The sequence below is a fragment of the Myxine glutinosa genome, chromosome 10, assembly GCF_964187855.1.
Source record: "Myxine glutinosa chromosome 10, kmMyxGlut1.1, whole genome shotgun sequence".
NCBI lineage: Eukaryota > Metazoa > Chordata > Myxini > Myxiniformes > Myxinidae > Myxine > Myxine glutinosa.
In genome coordinates, this window is record NC_136270.1 from 78,110,371 (window position 1) to 78,129,034 (window position 18,664).

Below are 18,664 nucleotides of genomic sequence, written 5' to 3' on the forward strand. Positions count from 1 at the left end.
TTGGTGTGACACAGCTGGGGTTTGATCCGCTGTTTGAACCACTGAACTCCCAAACTCAAAGCATATCTACAAATATTTGTCTTGCATATGATTTTTGTACGAGCTTCTCTTTTGAGGACTGTAACGAATTTTTGTTAATTTTTCTGAATCGTCGCTTTACTAGGACGCACACTCATCGATAAAAGCTCATGCTTTCCATGCACCAGGGACCAGGGTGACAGTTTATAGTCAGGTATGGAAACAAACCCAAACTGGACAGCTCGAAGGCAGGTGCACTTCCTCAAATCTATCTTTAGATATCATACGTATAGTTTAACTTGTACCTGCCTCCCACATCACCTCCTTCCCCCCCAATGTGGTCCCCTTACGTGCCCTGTCCCTTCGTTCCTCTTCCTCCTATCCGATCCATCTCTATTCCGTTTTTACCTGCAACATGTCACAGGTTTACAAGAGCTTTGAATTTGTGATGTTGTTGGGGTTATTGTTGGGGATCGGTCGATTTTTGAAATGTGCACTCACTGGTCGGACAGCAGCCGGGACACACCCACAAAATGTCATTTAACTCCACCCACCATAGTGTCAAAATTGAATTACTTAGCCGCCATCTTGTTTCCGGGCCTAGCACATAAGGCCTACTTTGGCGTCTGCTGATTATAGCCGGCGAAGCCGGTGTTGTCAATAAACGAGTACGTATTATGTTGAAAACCTGATTATGCCTTGGCTCGAGAATCCGAAGCGCAGTGGGCGCAGCCATCTTGCGGATGCGGAAGTATGCATAACAAATTTAAAACGTTCATTAGGAGTTTCTTTCACCCGTCGTCGTTTGATTCACAATCTTATGCACCTCCGATGTATTAATAAAATAATTTAAGACCAACATCGGCCCGCACGGGCCTGGTTATCTTCAACAAAACGCGTCACCAAACAACGGACCCAATGAGAGTCGAGCATTTGCAAAAATATGTCTAAAATGAAATCACTCACTGGATGGAGTGCTGGAGACAGCCATCGACCGGATGCGGAAGTTTGCATAAAACAATTGCGAAAAAGTTCAATCGGAGCTTGTTTCACCCGTCGTTCTTTGATTCATAATCTAATGAAACCTCTCATTAGTAATTAAAATACGTTAAGACCAACCTCGTTATCTTCAACGAAAATCGTCATCAAACACCAGAACCAATTATTATTACGCATTTCGGATGGTGAAAACGGCGTCAAATATTCTAAAATTGACGAAGAATTATTTTTTAGAAATCTCGCGGCCGTACGGGATAGTTTTTCACGGCCATAAATATGGTATAAGCGGTTTACATATTTAGTTTAGAAATACGGATAGTTTTTCACGGCCGGAAATATCCGAAGTTGAGATGGAATTCACCGAATTAATCACTGCAAGCTAACGTCTTCTGGTGGACGAAGCCGCCGTGCCCGGAGAGTCAGAGAACCAGCCCTGGCGCCTGACAGCGACTGAAGTTAGAAGACTACACACTTACTGTGAAAACGTATGTTAAGCCCAGTTAAAAATAGGCCTTAAGCTAGCACATCGTATAGTTACTTCCTTAAGCTTCTTGTGACATTTATTGTATTGTATGCAGGTATTGCCATCGGGGAGGACTGTCTGCTCTTCTCTTTTACCAAGTCTTACCAGGTACGATACCTACTACACCTACCTACTACCAACGACCTAACCTACTGATGCCATGGTGATGGGTAAAATAGTGGCAAGAGGTATGCAGGTATTGGGGAGGACTGTCTGCTCTTCTCTTTTACCAAGTCTTACCATGTACGGTACCTACTACACCTACCTACCTACCTACTACCAACTACCTAACCTACTGATGCCATGGTGATGGGTAAAATAGTGGCAAGAGGTATGCAGGTATTGGGGAGGACTGTCTGCTGTTCTCTTTTACCAAGTCTTACCAGGTACGGTACCTACTACACCTACCTACTACCAACTACCTACCTACCTACTACCAACTACCTACCTACCTACTACCAACTACCTAACCTACTGATGCCATGGTGATGGGTAAAATAGTGGCAAGAGGTTTTGGCTTCGCCGGCTCATTGCGGCTTTGCAGTCGGTACTAGTAGCCGGCGAAGCCGGTGTTGTCAATGAACGCGTACGTATTATGTTGAAAAAACAGATTATGCTGGATCCCTTGGCTTGGGATTTTCGAAGCTTTGACGCACCAAATTGCTCCATGGAGGCCGCCATCTTGCGGATGCGGAAGTACGACTGAAAAATTGCAAAAAAGTTCAATAGGAGTTTGTTTCACACGGCTTTTTTTGATTCACAATCTTATGCACCTCTAATTTGTAAAATATTTTTACGTTAAAAAGCCAGATTTTTCTGGATCCTTTGAGAATTTCGAAGCTTTGACGCACCAAATTGCTCCATGGGGGCCGCCCTCTTGCGGATGCGGAAGTATGAATAAAAAATTGAGAAAAAGTTCAATAGGAGTTTGTTTCACCCATCTTTTTTGGATTCACAATCTTACGCACCTCTAATTACCTTCGCAAAAGCGGAAGGTTATGTTTTGATCGCTGTGTATTTATTTGTATGTCTGTGTGTGTGTGTGTGTGTATGTTATTCGCATAACTCAAAAAGTATTCAACCGAATTGCATGAAATTTGGTGGGATGATTGGTTATTATACGGGACACATTTGATTAGATTTTGGGAGCAATCGGGTCAAAGGTCAGGGGGGTCACGACCTTGCAAAATGTGCGTTTTTTGTCATAACTCGGTCAATTCTTATCCGATTTGCATGAAATCAGCACCAAACTGTTCACTGTTCTGTTCCCTACACTCCCATGCCAAGTACAGAACAGTAGCTGCGGCGAAGGTATGCGCTCTACCGAGTGCCCGTTCTAGTTTGTAATTAAAATACTTTAAGACCAACCTCGTTCCCCGGGCCGCACGGGCCCTGGTTATCTTCAACAAAAATCTTCACCAAACACCGGAACCAATGAGATTCGAGCACTTGAAAAAATATTTCAAAAGAGCTTATTACCGGTTTCGGAGGCTGAAAACGGCGTCAAATATACTAAAATTGACGAAGAATTATTTTTTACAAATCTCGCGGCCGGAAATATCCGAAGTTGAGACGGAATTCACCAAATTAATCAAGAAGTAAATTTTATAAATTTTAATCTCATCCAGAATGCAAATCGTGTCGTTTTGAACTCGGTACGGTACCTACTACACCTACCTACTACCAACTACCTAACCTACTGATGCCATAGTGATGGGTAAAATAGTGAGTGGCAAGAGGCTTTGGCTTCGCCGGCTCATTGCGGCTTTGCAGTCGGGTACTCGTAATACTTTGCTTTCCAGCTTTGTTGCGTCAGATTTCCATTGGCTTTGTTTGGGTCGAGTGTTAAAATATTTGGAAAGTTTAATCCCTAAAAAATACCATTGTGTAATTTTTGAACGGTGCCATACGTGCGTTTCCCAATCGATCCGTTGCCGGATTTCTAAAGCCAATTCCGTCGCGCTTAATGACAAAGTCATGTACCTCGAATGACCACGTATAGGTTTTTTATGAACAAAAGGCTTATTACCACAGAAAGAGCGGGAGGTAGGAAACTTGCTGACTGAATACACTTTTGACATTCTTGAGGATCGAGCCTAGATATACTGTAATCGATATACCTGTTATATACCTGCTGCTCTTGTGGAGAGTGGGCGCATGAGTTTCCTGAAAGCAGACCCTGCTGTCTGTCAGACCTGTAAATGATCATTGAACCAAACGGTGACGACCCTCGGAGACCTTCAACAATAACGATGAGGGATTTGAGAGGCCAGAGGTGAAAATATCTCTATTTTGTGTCACAGGTTGTGACCACAGTGCAGCCATTCTTTCATTTTTAGGCCATGCCGCGCGGAGGTATTACTGTATGTTTTCGGGTTGTCCATCCGGCTGTCCGTTCCTCCGTCCGTCCATCCGTGATAGCTTTTCGTTAACACGATAACTTAAGAACAGCTAAATAGATCTAAGTAAAACTTGGTAAAAATGATGTAATAACGTGGGTGTGAGGTCAGAGTGCCATTCTAGTTCCTCCATAGTTTCCCATCGTATTTCTTTGCTCAGTTTTTTAAAAAATTCAATCATCTACTCCCATCCTACTTGCTTGTGTGAATATGTACATGCTCTTTCAGAATACATCCCAGAAGTACAATTTTAGAGAACCACTAGGGTGCTTTTCCTGGAGGTTAAACCAAAGATGAAATCGGGGCCAGGAGGTTAAGCAGCATTATTGCATTCTTAAAACCGATTTGATTCTCAACATCCCCATCGAACCGATTATTCTTTTTGCATTGATATTGTCGCCAAGGCTCAGAAGGGCAGTCAAGATGGCTTTGAGGTACGTACACTCGCCTCTAAGCTGTCTACCCTGGGCTCGAATCCCGACCGATGCTCTGCAACAGAGTATGGGACATCAGATTCAGAACAAGGCTCAGAAAAAATAATGTAAAGAACAAGCAATGAGAAGCATTTACAGGATCTTACAACCATTTTATTTGAAAAGAGCCAGTACATTCACATGGACAGTTGGACGTGTTTAATAAAGTACTGCAAGTTATTTGACATCACCTTATTCAATCCCAACTCCCCAACACCCTTCTGGATTGTTCCCTGAACCAAACCTTCCTACTTTCTCCATCTTTGCCACAGAAACAAACAAAGGTATTTGGTGCACAGGACTAGCTTTTGATCTCTCACCCCATAATCAACCAAAAACGATCCCCTCACCTCTACCTTATCAGTCACCTTTATCCCAATTGCGACATTGCTGGCTGCGTTACTATCATGAGCATATGTGCTCGCCTTTCCAAATATACAAGTTGTTAGGATACAAAGATGGGTCCATGCTTTTTCAGTCACCAAAATAACATTTTGAGGTTCCGGGAACATTGAGGCTAAAGACCTTCAGTGTGTAAGCGAATGGCACAATAACTGCACGGCACACGGCACATTTGATGCCTGAATGAATGGAAACATACCTCATCACACATAATGCTAAGGTACAGTGTATGTATATATATATATATATATATGTATATGTATATATATATATATATAATCACAGGAAAATAAGAATTGCACTCAACAGTTTGAGACAAGTTATTGGCACAGAACTTTTTTACACTAAGGGGCCAAAAAGGGGGGAAAAAGCATTTTCCTTGGAAAGATGAGGGAGTGAAATAGGCGTTCAGAATTGTCATCCTTAGGCCTCTTCACATCGCGGTCCACGATTGCACGGTGTCTGTCGTGTCAAGAAGCATTATCGCGACACGCGGATCGAGTCCAACTCCCTGACAGTCAAAGCGGGCCTCCGCTCAGAGTCATTGTGACGTGACCCTCCGCATGTCCCTGATGGTGTATGACAGGGCCTCTAAAGTTCTGGCCTCGGCAGATTCTGCCTTGTCTGCAGCATTCTCATCTCATACGTGTGCTTTACATGGTCACGGAGTAGTGCAGGCCATCAATCTTACCATCTGCATGAATGTTAATGGGTTCTTGTAACCATATGCATGACTACATCTTCCGGAACCCCCAGAATGTAAATCCATTTGTTTTAACAGAATATCTATCTCGTTGAGCCTTGAGGATCCAATTGTGGCAAACAAACAATAGCATTGTTCTTCAAACAATACCTTAACGTATCTGAGTACAATGCAAGGATTCAATCTATCTCCATTGGATTGAGGACTGGAGGTTTAAACTTAAACATAAACACACAAGGAGACCTGCAATTTGCAGGTGACAAATACCTGTCGGTTCACTGAGCTGCCCGATTACAAATTGTGGGAGATCAAATAAAAAGCTAAAATTGTCACCAGCTAAATGATTCTCACCTGCATCTTTAAAAAGTCTTTAACAGCTTTTGCACACATAAAGGTGATTATATGGAATAAAAGTTGTATTGCATTTTCCACTCAACTGGGAGTTGGATATTCCATGCACAGGAATTTGTTTGCCTGGACTCCTTCAGTTCTCATTATTTCAATTTCTTAACAAATATCTATTTCGTTATCTGTGAGCATTTCTGATAGATAGCCGAGGGGTATGCACACTTTGAGCTGTCTAACCTGGGTTTGAACTCCCACCAAGTTATAAACTGTCATCCTAGTGTTTCATGGGCAGGGCGAGGCATCGATATGTGTGCCATCTCTTGGACCTGTCAAAATGGAAGACCTGTCAAAGTGGAGGACCTGTCAGCCAGCACGCATCCTCAGTGGACCTTAAAGATCCCACGGTGTCATTCACAAATACTAGGTGAGTCCTCGCCAGTACCCTGAACGAATTGCATATTCCCGCCAAAATCAGCTCTAGTCTTGGTTAGCTCTGGCCAGACGATGTATATCAAAGGAGACCCTTACAAAGAACTTCAATGGTTGTTTGTCCGTCCTCCATCCTTTTTAAATGCTGAGCATCGAGCAAGGAAGCAGCACGTACCATTTTGGCTGTGGGATGACTTGATCCACGGACTTCAAGACTCAGAGCAGATGCCCTACCATCACTCCACCAAGTGTTGTTGAACAAATCGTCCTCCAAAGATGTATAAGACTTGAGTCCGTGAAATACTTAGGTCAAAAACGTTCACCGGACCACTCAAAGGTGGGAATAATTGGGGCCATTGAAGGAGTAGTACATGGTGGAATGGTGGTGTGTGCTCACTCTCGGCGTACTCGCATGTTAAGGGTGGGGCACACAATCAAAAACAAGCAACTGACAACCACTGCACCCCGTACCCATCTGTGCCCACCCCCTAATGCCCCCCCGAATCCCTCCCCCCACACTTCTCCACCCACAAGACAGTTTTGGCCTGAAATAAAGTCGTGAAACAAAACAAACTTTTCTCCATCTTTGGAGGGGGGATTTGAATGAAGTTTTCTGCAAATGAAATTTTATATATATTTTTTCTTCTATGTCAGGTGCGTGTGTATGCGCGCGTGCGTACGTGTGTTTACCTGCGTGCATAGCGCAAAGCAGGCTTAGGCAATTGGTTCGCTCTGTCTGTCTGACACACGTCAGTCTATGGTAGAGAAAGTACTTGATTTCAATTGGATTGTATATTTTGAACACTAGAACCCGAAGGGGAACACAAACCTGTAGTTTAGTAGTACTTTGGCTCTGAATTTGGCAAGTTGTACGGAGCCTCGTCCATGCGAACTCGTGGTAAAGCAATTGCTTCAGTTTGGCAGTGAAACAAAAATTGAAAATGATTCCAAACAGGAAACTTACTGTTTTTAGGGATGTCATTAAGGACGCAAACAACAAGCACGAATTACGAAATTTTTTCATCGAATAACTATTTTAGCAACAGGTATGGATAATTTTACTCGAGTCGAAGAGAGATCCAAAGCACATGGACGAGGTTGAACATAAACTACATGACACGTAAGACAAGAACTGTAGAAGACATGAGTGTCGTTTTATATGAATTGCAAAGACATCATTAGATAATGGACAAAGCAACACAGTACATGGAATTCCAAGCTGAGTTAAGTTCCTAATGAGTTCATAATGAGTTAGTGCCCAGATGGAAATGTCAACCAGGTCAACTTTTTCTTTTAACTTTCTCCAATTCCCCCAAACCTCCATCCACTTCCTCTTTCACCTCTGTGTATGTAATATGTAGACAGACCCGAATGTGAATAACCCTCCATGTTTTTTAACTCTTCCACATTGTTCTGCGACGACTAACACCAATGGTAATATAATTGGGTTCAGAGCGATTTTATTTCCATAACTGTCATCCACGTACGCATGGCGGCTTCCAGTCCATCCTCTCCAATACACATGTGTGAGTTCCAAGTCGCTGACGTCACGCAACTGCCATATGTCATTCTTCATGGAGGTTCTGACGTCACTCACCTGCCATATGTCATTCTTTATGTAGGCGTTGGCGTTCCCTGGGTATCATTGCACACACTGAGCTTTACCATGTGTGAGCTCTTTACATGACTTGCACGCAAAAACATATAGTACGTATAACCTAACAGTGGCGCATTGGTCAGAGCACCCCCATCTGAGTCTGGCAACATGGAGGTTCAAACCCAGAGCAGTCATACCAAAAAAATCCTCAAAATGGGACGGGCTGTTTCCTTGCTTGATGCTCAGCATTTAAAAAGGATGGAACACAGACAAACAACAATAAGTTGGCAATACTAGGCCGACCGCAGGCTTTGATGGGCCCAATGCCCTCCTGCGTTGAAGTCCTTTCCACGATATAAGGGACTTCGTATTATATTATGATTGGTCTCACCAGGATTGGTAAGGGGTTTTGGATATTGCATGAAGGGCTCCGACAATCAATTGAAATTATGCTTCGAACAATAATTATCTCACGTCTGTGTTTTTCACGTCACAAGTAACTATATAAATAAGCATCCGATATTAATGGTGTGAGTGGTTGCACCACCATTACCGCAGTACATGAAACAGAGAGGTTGCGGGTTTTGTGATGGTGATGAATGCGAAATAGATGTTTGGTAGCGATAGAGTATAGGCAAACAAATGTGAAGCGGTTAGGAAATCGTGGATTAGGTCGCAGTCACAAAGGACAGATCTAGGAAAAGGAAAATCTTCATTTCCAGGAGATACCGATGGCCGATACGGATTTGGGCCGCAGTCAGAGATCGTCGGATTCGGCGGAAGATGCAGATTACTAACCGCATGGCTTTGTCCATTGATGGTTGCATGCAGACAAATCGAAGGTACAGGTATTTTAACACCTGTGTGCTATGGATTTATTAATCTGTTTGAACCGAAGAATATGCGTCATGATGTAACACTTCTTTTTGAATCTGAACTCATTTAAGGGCAATGTTGGTAAATAGAACTACATCAATTAGGTGGTGGTGGTGGTGGTGGCGGTGATCACTCAACTGTAGATTAGACCTTCCTAGCTTGATTGTCGCTGCAAAAAGGGCTGGAAGGAGGATGTCCTGCGGAGCTTTGTGGTTTCTGGATGAATTTGATGGTTTCGACGGCATGGTCATTGTATAGCAGGCCTCCACTGGTGAATTAAGTTATGGAGCGTACTGGACGAAAACACTCATAAGTAGGTGAGACTATTCGAGGCACTCCCACTCCAGTCCCACAACACTCCCCTTCCCATCCATCTCCACGACTCGGACCTTCCCATCTCCATGACTCGGACCTTCCCATCACCACGACTCGGACCTTCCCATCTCCACGACTCGGACCTACACATCTCCATGACTCGGACCTTCCCATCTCCACAACTCGGACCTTCCCATCCCCACGACTCGGACCTTCCGATCTCCACGACTCAGACCTTCCCATCTCCACGACTCAGACCTTCCCATCTCCACGACTCAGACCTTCCCATCTCCACGACTCGGACCTACCCATCTCCATGACTCGGACCTTCCCATCTCCACAACTCGGACCTTCCCATCCCCACGACTCGGACCTTCCCATCTCCACGACTCAGACCTTCCCATCTCCACGACTCAGACCTTCCCATCTCCACGACTCAGACCTTCCCATCTCCACGACTCGGACCTTCCCATCTCCACGACTCAGACATTCCCATCTCCACGACTCAGACCTTCCCATCTCCATGACTCGGACCTACCCATCTCCATGACTCGGACCTTCCCATCTCCACAAATCAGACCTTCCCATCCCCACGACTCGGACCTTCCCATCTCCACGACTCAGACCCTTCCCATCTCCACGACGAGGCCACCTTCAGCACCACAACATTCGTTTTTGAAACCAGCAACGTTTTCTCTTTTGTTTATCTGTAAATAAAGCCCAGAAGCTAATGTTGCTACATATGTATTTTGCTGATGTGAAGTTGCCACTGCAATATTTAAATTGCACAAACAAAATTTAAGTTAACTTTTCAGCTCTCCGAGTCATATGGGCAGAAACACAGAAGTTTCCTTGGAATCCTCAGGTTGTCTGTGACACTTTAAGGGTTTCATGGTTCTCTTCACGTCGTATGAAAAAGAATATCGACACAGGGAACGAAAGATATAACTTTTTTTTGAGAAAGATTCCTAAATGTTGCTCTTCTTCAATTTGTTCCTCTAAACTTTACCGGAGTTGTAGAGAGATGTAATTGCTTGGTCTCATCGCTGTACTAATAGGACGTTAAGGCAGTGCCAAAAGGTCCAGTTAACATGGAATTGGACTTTTATATCATCATTAGTGTCACCGCGCTTGCAACAGATGGTTCCGGCTTGGCTCAACTAGCTGAGCTTCGCTGTTGTAATGTTGTGGTTGCAGGTTTATAGGATATCCACCTCACTGTGAAGGCAACTGCAAGTCACCTGGTGTGTTTCATTACCTAGGAAGCTCGTTTTGGCTCGAAGGGACTGGCACTCAGACCTGCCACTGGGTAGATAACCGCTATGGCTTGCAGTATGACACACTGGCAATGAATGATACGTCAGTTCTCCGAAAGTGTTTCATCCCGTATTGTCAAAGCGTTTACTTTGTCCACTTTTGGAATTGCAATCACTATGAGGTTAATGTGAAGACCATTCACTTGCGAACTCATTAGACGTTTAACCTGCTGTCATTACCTGCCTTTTGCCCCTTTTTCAAGATAATCCATCACTACATCATCGAAGGTTAGTTATCCGATGAGCTGAGCAATATGGTAAACCTCCCTTAGCCAGTCCCGTTCCTTCTGGATTTGGCACCAGTAGTTTGTGAAACTCTTCTTGGAACAAAGCTTATGATATAACAAACCCCATTTTAGGTTCCTTCTGCTTAACCTTTACTTCCAAGACCTTAATTTTGTTTGTCGCTGCTGAAATGAAAGTTCTTTGGGTGGGAAGGCTTATTTATAGCTGCTATAAATATGATTGATATTGAAGATGTAGCTCTCAATTTCTTAGCCGAGTTTCTGGGACACCTATGAGAAAGGTCACATCTCCAAGTATGTTGGTTTCACCACTAGTGTATTCCCCTAGTTGCTGAACAAATGGCTAGCACAATTCCTTGGGTACGACATGAAATTTACAACTTACATTACATATTAAATTGATTATCAAGTATGTTTTTTTCTCTACTTTTCTATCCTTCGATTGCTCAGTGGTTTAAAGATGGGTCCTGGAATCAGGTCCACCCGTTGTGCCACGTACTGTCCCATGTAGGTGAGCAGTCGAAGCTTGGCTAGTGGTCTGTCCATGAGTGGTGGTGCCCTTGACATTTCCCTTGGCTCGGCTCCAAAAGAAGAGAAGAAGTGAGCAAAGCAAGACTACAACGAGGAAAGAAGAACAGCCCATAGCCGCTGCCACCAGAGCCATTTGGAAGCTGAGTGGAAGTGCAGCTGTGGGTTGTGCAGGTGGTGGGAAGGCATCAGGGTAAGCCCCAAAGAATGGTGGTGGCAGTGAACTGTCGGACCCGTCATCATGTCTCGGTGGTGGTGGTCCATGTGCAGCGGTGGCTCCGCTCATAGCCATTACGGCACTATGAGGTCTCACCGAGAGGCGTACAGCACGTGACGCGTTGCCACCTGCATTACTTGCGACACACACGTATGCGCCAGCGTCGTACCTCTGAGCATGTCGCACTTCCAGTGTGCCATCATTATGCACCAATAGGCGTCCAGGCTGCCTTGGCTTTAACCGCAAGCCCCGAGGTCCAAGCCAAATCACTATAGGAGTTGGGTCTCCATCTGCCTCGCATGTAAGCCGGATGGTCTGCCCTTCAGACACTGTCATGGCTGCTGCGGTTCCAGAGATTCCGTCACCGTAGATTCGAGGTGCCTGGCACTCAAATTGTCCAGGCAGCAGGACGTCCGGGAAGGCTCGGAACTCCCAACCACGTACTGCCTCTGGTCCGGCGCAAGTCGGTTGCCGAGCGCCCAGGCCAAGGCGGCGTCTCCGACGTAGTAACCAGAGCAGGCGACAGTCACAGGATAATGGATTCCCATCAAGACGAAGCAGCGCGAGAGTTGCCACAGCATGGAAGGACCCTTCCTCGAGTGTGACCAACTGGTTGCCAGACAGGTCAAGCAGCCGAAGCTGGGGCAAGCCCCAGAATGCTTGCAGAGCGACTGTGGCCAAGTGTCCACCATCTGCCAACCGTAGCTCCTGTTAGGCACAGATTGGTGAAGGTTAAACATGTTTTATGTTTATAATTTCATCACCTTATTTCAAAAGAACGATACCATTCTTATTGAGATATTTCTGTAAAAGCGAGGTGAAGTTTTTCCACAATTTAAATTCACACTCAATGCTAACTTTATTAGTTAATTTCAATAATTCTCATTACATCAAGCCAAAGGTAAAGTGATTCTTTCACCTCGTGTTGATGTACGAGGTGTATTTTTGCATGTGTTGCGAGTGTTTTTCAGTTCACTGCTTTTTATCAATCCATCTGAATTGTTCAGACCTCATGACTTCTGTTATTACCTGCCTTTGAATTTGTTCAAGGTAGTGTACATTGCTCTAGCCAAGAACTTGATCAAGAATTATCAGGTATTGTAAAGGAAAATATAATGATTACATGGCGAGCAATGCACTTTGAACCTATGCACCATCCTATTATATGTAATACAAGCCAACTTTGGTCTGGTTTTCGCTTTACAATTTTTCACTTGCCTTTGGAAGTCAACATGGCTTTATACCAATCTATCCTGGATAACATATGTCTGTGTGTATATATTTATATATATATACAGTCACTTGAAAAAGTAAGTACACCCCATGTAAAGTTTTGACTTTTTCAACATATTTCAACATACAGCTATTTGATCTTCATTTCAACAATATTGATAGATAAAGGTGATATAATATAACAAATATCATGAAACATTTACATTTTGTAGTCCATTGTATAATTTAAATAAACATAAATGCAAATTTCGCATGTGGAAAAAGTAAGTACACCCTTGGCTCTAATAGGTGGTATTGCCCCCTTTGGCAGAAACAACTTCAAGTAGGCGTTTCTTATAACTGTCTACCAGTCTCTGACATCGACTGTGAGAAAATTTTGCCCACTCCTCCATGCAGAATTCTTTCAGCTGTGCGATGTTTGAGGGGTTTCTTGCATGCACAGCTCGTTTCAAATCCCTCCACAACATCTCGATGGGATTTAGATCCAGGCTTTGACTTGGCCATTCCAGAACCCTCCATTTCTTTCTTTTCAGCCATTCCTTGGTGGATTTACTGGTATGTGTAGGGTCATTGTCATGTTTGCAAGGTCCACCTTCGGTTGAGGTTCAACTTTCCGACAGATGGCCTCACATTATCCTCAAGCACCCTCTGGTACAATGAAGAGTTCATAGTGGATTCTATGATGGTGAGTTGCCCAGGCCCTGATGCAGCAAAGCTGCCCCAAACCATAATATTTCCACCACCGTGCTTTACAGTTGGTATCACGTTCTTGTGGTCAAATGCTGTCTTTGGTTTTCACCAAACATGTCTTCTGGTACTGTGGCCAAATAGCTCTACCTTTGACTCATCTGTCCAGAGCACATTGTTCCAGAAGTGCTGGTGTTTGCCTAGGTGTTCATTGGCAAACTTTAATCTTGCCCTGATGTTCTTTCTGTACAGCAAAGGTTTCCTCCTGGCACACCTCCCATGTAGATCAAATTTGTGCAGCCTCTTTCTAATGGTAGACTCGTGCACTTTGACATCAACAGTGGCAAGAGCTACCTGTAGGTCCCGTGATGACATTCTGGGGTTCTTAGAGACTTCTTTCAGCATCTTGCGGTCTGCTCTCGGGCTGAACTTGCTGGGGCGGCCTGGCCTGAACAAGTTGGCAGTTGTTTGGAATCTTCTCCACTTGTAGATGATCTTCCCGGCAGTCGAATGATTGATTTCAAATTGTTTGGAGATCTTTTTAAATCCCTTCCCAGACTCGTAGGCAACTGTAACCTTCTTTCTGAAGGCCTCAGAGAGCGCTTTTGATCTAGGCATGGTGACGCTGCACACTTCAACAACAAAGAGCAAACCAAACTAAATGTCAGGTTTAAATAAGACAGATTCCTCCAAGATCCTCTCTAACGATGTTCTAATCATTTGCACCTACGCTGGTGCACCTGATTATAATTTTAGGTATTTGAAGTAGTGATAAATGTAGGGGTGTACTTACTTTTTCCACATGTGAAATTTGTATTTATGTTTACTTAAATTATACAATGGACTACAAAATGTAAATGTTTCATGATATTTGTTATATTATATCATCTTTATCTATCAATATTGTTGAAATGAAGATCAAATAGCTGTATATTGAAATATGTTAAAAAAGTCAAAACTTTACATGGGGTGTACTTACTTTTTCACGTGACTGTATATGTGTGTGTGTGTGTGTGTGTGTGTGTGTGTGTGTGGTGTGTGTGTGTGTGTGTGTGTGTGTGTGTGTGTGTGTGTATTTTATACGACCTGTAAAATCATTATTTTATTTCAATTGAATTATATACTTGAACACTGCATGGGGTAAGGTGTTATATGAACTCTCTATTTTGTAACAGTGTTGAGGATGTGACAGAACCGATCTAAATTACATGGTTTAAAGTGAAGATTTGTGATGCTGTACTCCATAGTGGAGGTATATTCATACTTGTTTGCTTTAGTTATGTTTCATTGTGGCTTTGGTTTAGATGTGAGGAGTGACGCCTCCATCCCGATGTGGACTGTATGTTCCAGGCATTGTTGACTATGTCGACAGTCAGGGAGAATTTTATTAAATGCATGCAGGGGTTGTATGTTTGCATCCATGAACATTGCACACCTGAACTCATATCCACCTACAAGGCCTCCATGCATAACTTAATGGAATATTGCTCTCCTCTCTGGCCTGGCATCCCTGCCTCATACCTTGCTCAACTTGACCTCATGTCAACCCCCCTTCTGGTGAAACTTTCAAAATCCAGGCTCACTGCTCACCTCCACTCATTCGTTCCTCTTTTTCCCCCATGTGGAACAACCTCCACATTCTCTTCAATCCCATTCTCCCTACCAAGTCTTCAAGACAGCTGCGCACCCCCATCTCAGATAATCCCCCATCCAAAACCATGACCTTTTTACTCCCGTTAACCCATCCCCACACTCCAACTCATTCCAAATTTCCAGTTGTTTTTCCTTCCTAAGAGTTTGCTTATGTATCCATTTTGTCCACTACATGCATCCTCACCACACCCATTATTGTCCAAGCCTCCCTCTATCTTGTCCTTCAACCCTGCTGGTCCCCCCCCCCCCCTCCTCTCTCTACTGTTCCTTTTGTTCTGTTGTGTCCTCATCCGTTCTCCCTCTTGAACGAGCCGAGACTCATAAAAAACAAAAAGAATCATAGGTCCAGGTTATATTCTCTGTTCCATCTTGTGGAATGAAAAGTGCTTATTTATTTTGGGTCGAAGGAATGAAAAGATGCTCATTTCTTTTGGGTCAGTTGTATGTCTGCTTCAATGTTTGCAAGATAGCCGTACAACGTGTGGTGGCTGTTAAATTGTCAAAGTGGGTGGTGGGATGTCGTGTTGTACGTAGCATTATAATCGACCATTTAACCTGCCACATGCTGAGGCTTATAGACATTGGTAAACAGTAGCATACGTGGCAAGTTGAAGGTGACGAAAAACAGGTTGGTTCATATTTTTTTTAAAATAAATTTATTACACGTGATCGGAATCAATTTATTAGATATCCTCTGCATGAAATGTAGAGGAATACCTCTTGTTTTTCTTAGAGTTTTTCTTATTATTATTCTTCCCCCCTCCCCTATTTTTCACCTCCAAAAACGTAAAAATCAATGTTCTCAGCAACCGTTGGTCCGATCGACACGAAATATTCACCAAGTGATTGGCTAGACATGTAGAATTTTTTGCTGCTACTTATTACATCATATGTCACGTTTTTTTTTTGTTTGTTTTTTTTGGTATACAACATCGAGGCTCGTGTAAGAGCTAACATTAATCACATAAAAACAAACTGACACATAAAACATATGATAAAGGGAGCAGGAGACAAGATTGGGAGAGAGAGGGAAGCACACAAGTACAACAGTAGAGAACAGCGACATCGGGAGATCTGTGGGAGGGAGAGGGCTTCCGGGGAGGATGCATGGGAAGAGGGTGTGGGGGGGGGGGGGGGGGGGAGAGGTTAAAAAACACATGGACACTGCTCGGACTTTCAGGAAAGCAGTTTATATTTCAAAAAAGTGGATCTGGGGTGAATTAACGGGGGTAGAAAAGATCAAGGTTTTGGATGGGGGAAGATAAGAGATGGTGATGAGCAGCTGTTTTAAAGACCTGGAGGGAGGAGTGGGATTGAAAAGAGTGAGGGAGTTTGTTCCAGAGGCGGGAGAAAAGGGGAATGAAAGAGTGAAGGTGAGCAGAGAGTCTTGATGTTGGCAGTTTCACCATAAGAGGGTTGCTGGCAGATCTTGTGTGACCTGTAGGAATATTTGGGGGACAGAGCACAGACAGAGCTGGGGGAGCTAGGCCGGAGATGAGTTGGTAGAATACAGAAAGACCACCAACCCGTCTGCGTTGAGTGAGTGAAAGGCCCTCGGAGTTAGCTTCATCGCTGGAAATTCCAATGATTCTGAAAACTTTGGTTTCAACAGCGTGAAGCCGAGCTAGGTGTGAGGAAGGAGCACCAGCCCAGAGGAGAGAGCAGTATTCCATTGAGCTGCATATGAAAGCCTTGTATGTGGTGAGGAGCTCAGGTCTGCCAAGGAAGGACTTCGCACGATGGAGGATGCCGAGTCGGCGTCTGGCTTTGGAGGCCAGCTTGGAAATGTGGTTTTCCCAGGAAAGATAATTGCAGATCGTGAGACCCAAAAGCTTGGGTGACAGAACTTATTGGATAGGATTGTTCAGAAAGTAGATGGGAGGGTTGTCCAGTCGGTCTTTTTGGAGAGACATAGTAAGAGTGTGAAATTTGTCAGGATTGAAAGACATGTTCCACTTGCTTGACTAGTCTTTGATTTTGTCCAAGTCAGCAGAGAGTGAGCAGGCTGCAGATTACCGATCTGAGGGATGAGGTATCTGAGGGATGAGGAAGAGATAGAGAGGGATTTTCCTGAGAGTTGGAGAAACATTGATGAAGACCTGAAAAAGAACAGGGCCCAGAACACTGCCTTGGGGAACTCCAGGCTGAACAGGAAGGGGGCAGAGAGTGGAGCAAAGAGATAGAGAGGATTTTCCAGCGAGTCGGAGAGATCATTGATGAAGATCAGAAAAAGCACAGGGCCCAGAACACTGCCTTGGGGAACTCCAGCCTGAACAGGAAGGGGGAGATGAGAGAAATCCATTCAGGGCCACACGTTGACTACGACCAGAGAGCAAGTCCACAAGCCATGCGTGGAGATTTCCATGGATACCATAGGAGGAGAGTTTGGTGAGCAGAGCGGGGTGCCAGACCATATCGAAGGCACGTGATATGTCAAGGGAGACAGCTCTAATTGCCTGTTTGACATTGAGGACCTCCATCCATTGTTGAGACAGCAGAAGCAGCATGTCCAGAGCAGAGTGACCTGGTCTGAAACCAAGTTGATGATCTGAGATCAATCCATTGGAGAAGAGGAAGGATTTGATATCTGAAGCAATGATGGATTCCATGACTTTGCTGACACTTTGCTTTGTATGGGAACCATCTTGGAAAACACCTTCAACTTTGCCCCTCTATATCTCTGAAATGGCTCAATTGACAAAAATGAATCATGGCTCATTCTAAAGAACTCTGCAATGGGACCAAAAATGTGTTTATTTGGGATATTAAAAGTGCTAACGTTATGAGGTTAGAATTAGACAAATAGATCCCATGGTCCCACGAATATGATCTTTTTACATGGGCTTAGTTTAAAAAAAAATGAGGTTCAAAAAAATTTCGACGTCATACGTCACATGGTTCGGCCGCCATATTGGTTTTCACGAAAACCACCAAAACCTCTTTTCTCCCCCAATGGCTGAACAGATTGAGCCCCAACTTGGCATGCATAATCACATACCCATGACAAACAAAAAGTTCCAATGTGATGATGTCATATGTCACATGGTTTTGGAGTTATGATGTTTTTAAGTATCAATTTAAAAACCTATCTCCTCCATCATTTTTGAAGATATCGAGTGGAAACTTTACACAAATGTTCCCCATGTGGGGAAGTTAAAACGTTACTTGGGAAGTTGTGATGTCACATGGTTTGGCCGCAATAGAATAATTGAACAGAAATCTTAAAAAGCTTCTATCTCTTGAATCGCTGCATTGATTGACTTGAAACGTTAATGTAATGTAGCTGGTCATCAAGTGGAATGGGTGTTTAAAATTTCAACGTGATTGGTTGTACGGTCTGGAAGCTAGAAGTCTTTATTGTTGAAAGAAGAAGAAATGTAACACTTTTTCTTCTCAGGCCATGTAACTGATTGTGACACTGCCATTTTTCGGATTTATTTCCTTAAAAGTCATTTTCTCTGCAGTCATTGCACCGATTGACAGGGAATTTTCACCATTGGAGCACCCCGGCATGTAGAATCTTATAATGGTAATTATGACATCATAAGTCACATGGTGCAGGCAACATCTTGGAAAAACCGAAAAAATATTGCACCTCTATACTATATCTCCAAAAGCGCTGTGTAGAAAAGATTGAGACACATCTCATTGTAAAGAACTCTCCATGCAGAATAACATGCGAATGATGATGGCATAGGTGTTT

General features: G+C 43.7%; 1 protein-coding gene across 1 annotated transcript in view; it reads right to left on the minus strand.

The window, feature by feature from the left end:
- The window catches only part of LOC137433442 (leucine-rich repeat and immunoglobulin-like domain-containing nogo receptor-interacting protein 1), an 84,181-nt gene that overhangs the window by 43,390 nt on the left and 22,127 nt on the right, over positions 1-18,664 (minus strand). The window contains exons 3-4 of the mRNA XM_078785204.1: positions 11,397-12,096; positions 11,143-11,330 (exon numbers count right to left, since the gene is read on the minus strand). Of these exons, the coding sequence (XP_078641330.1) occupies positions 11,143-11,330; positions 11,397-12,096 (888 nt within the window). The remainder of the gene's footprint in view (positions 1-11,142; positions 11,331-11,396; positions 12,097-18,664) is intronic.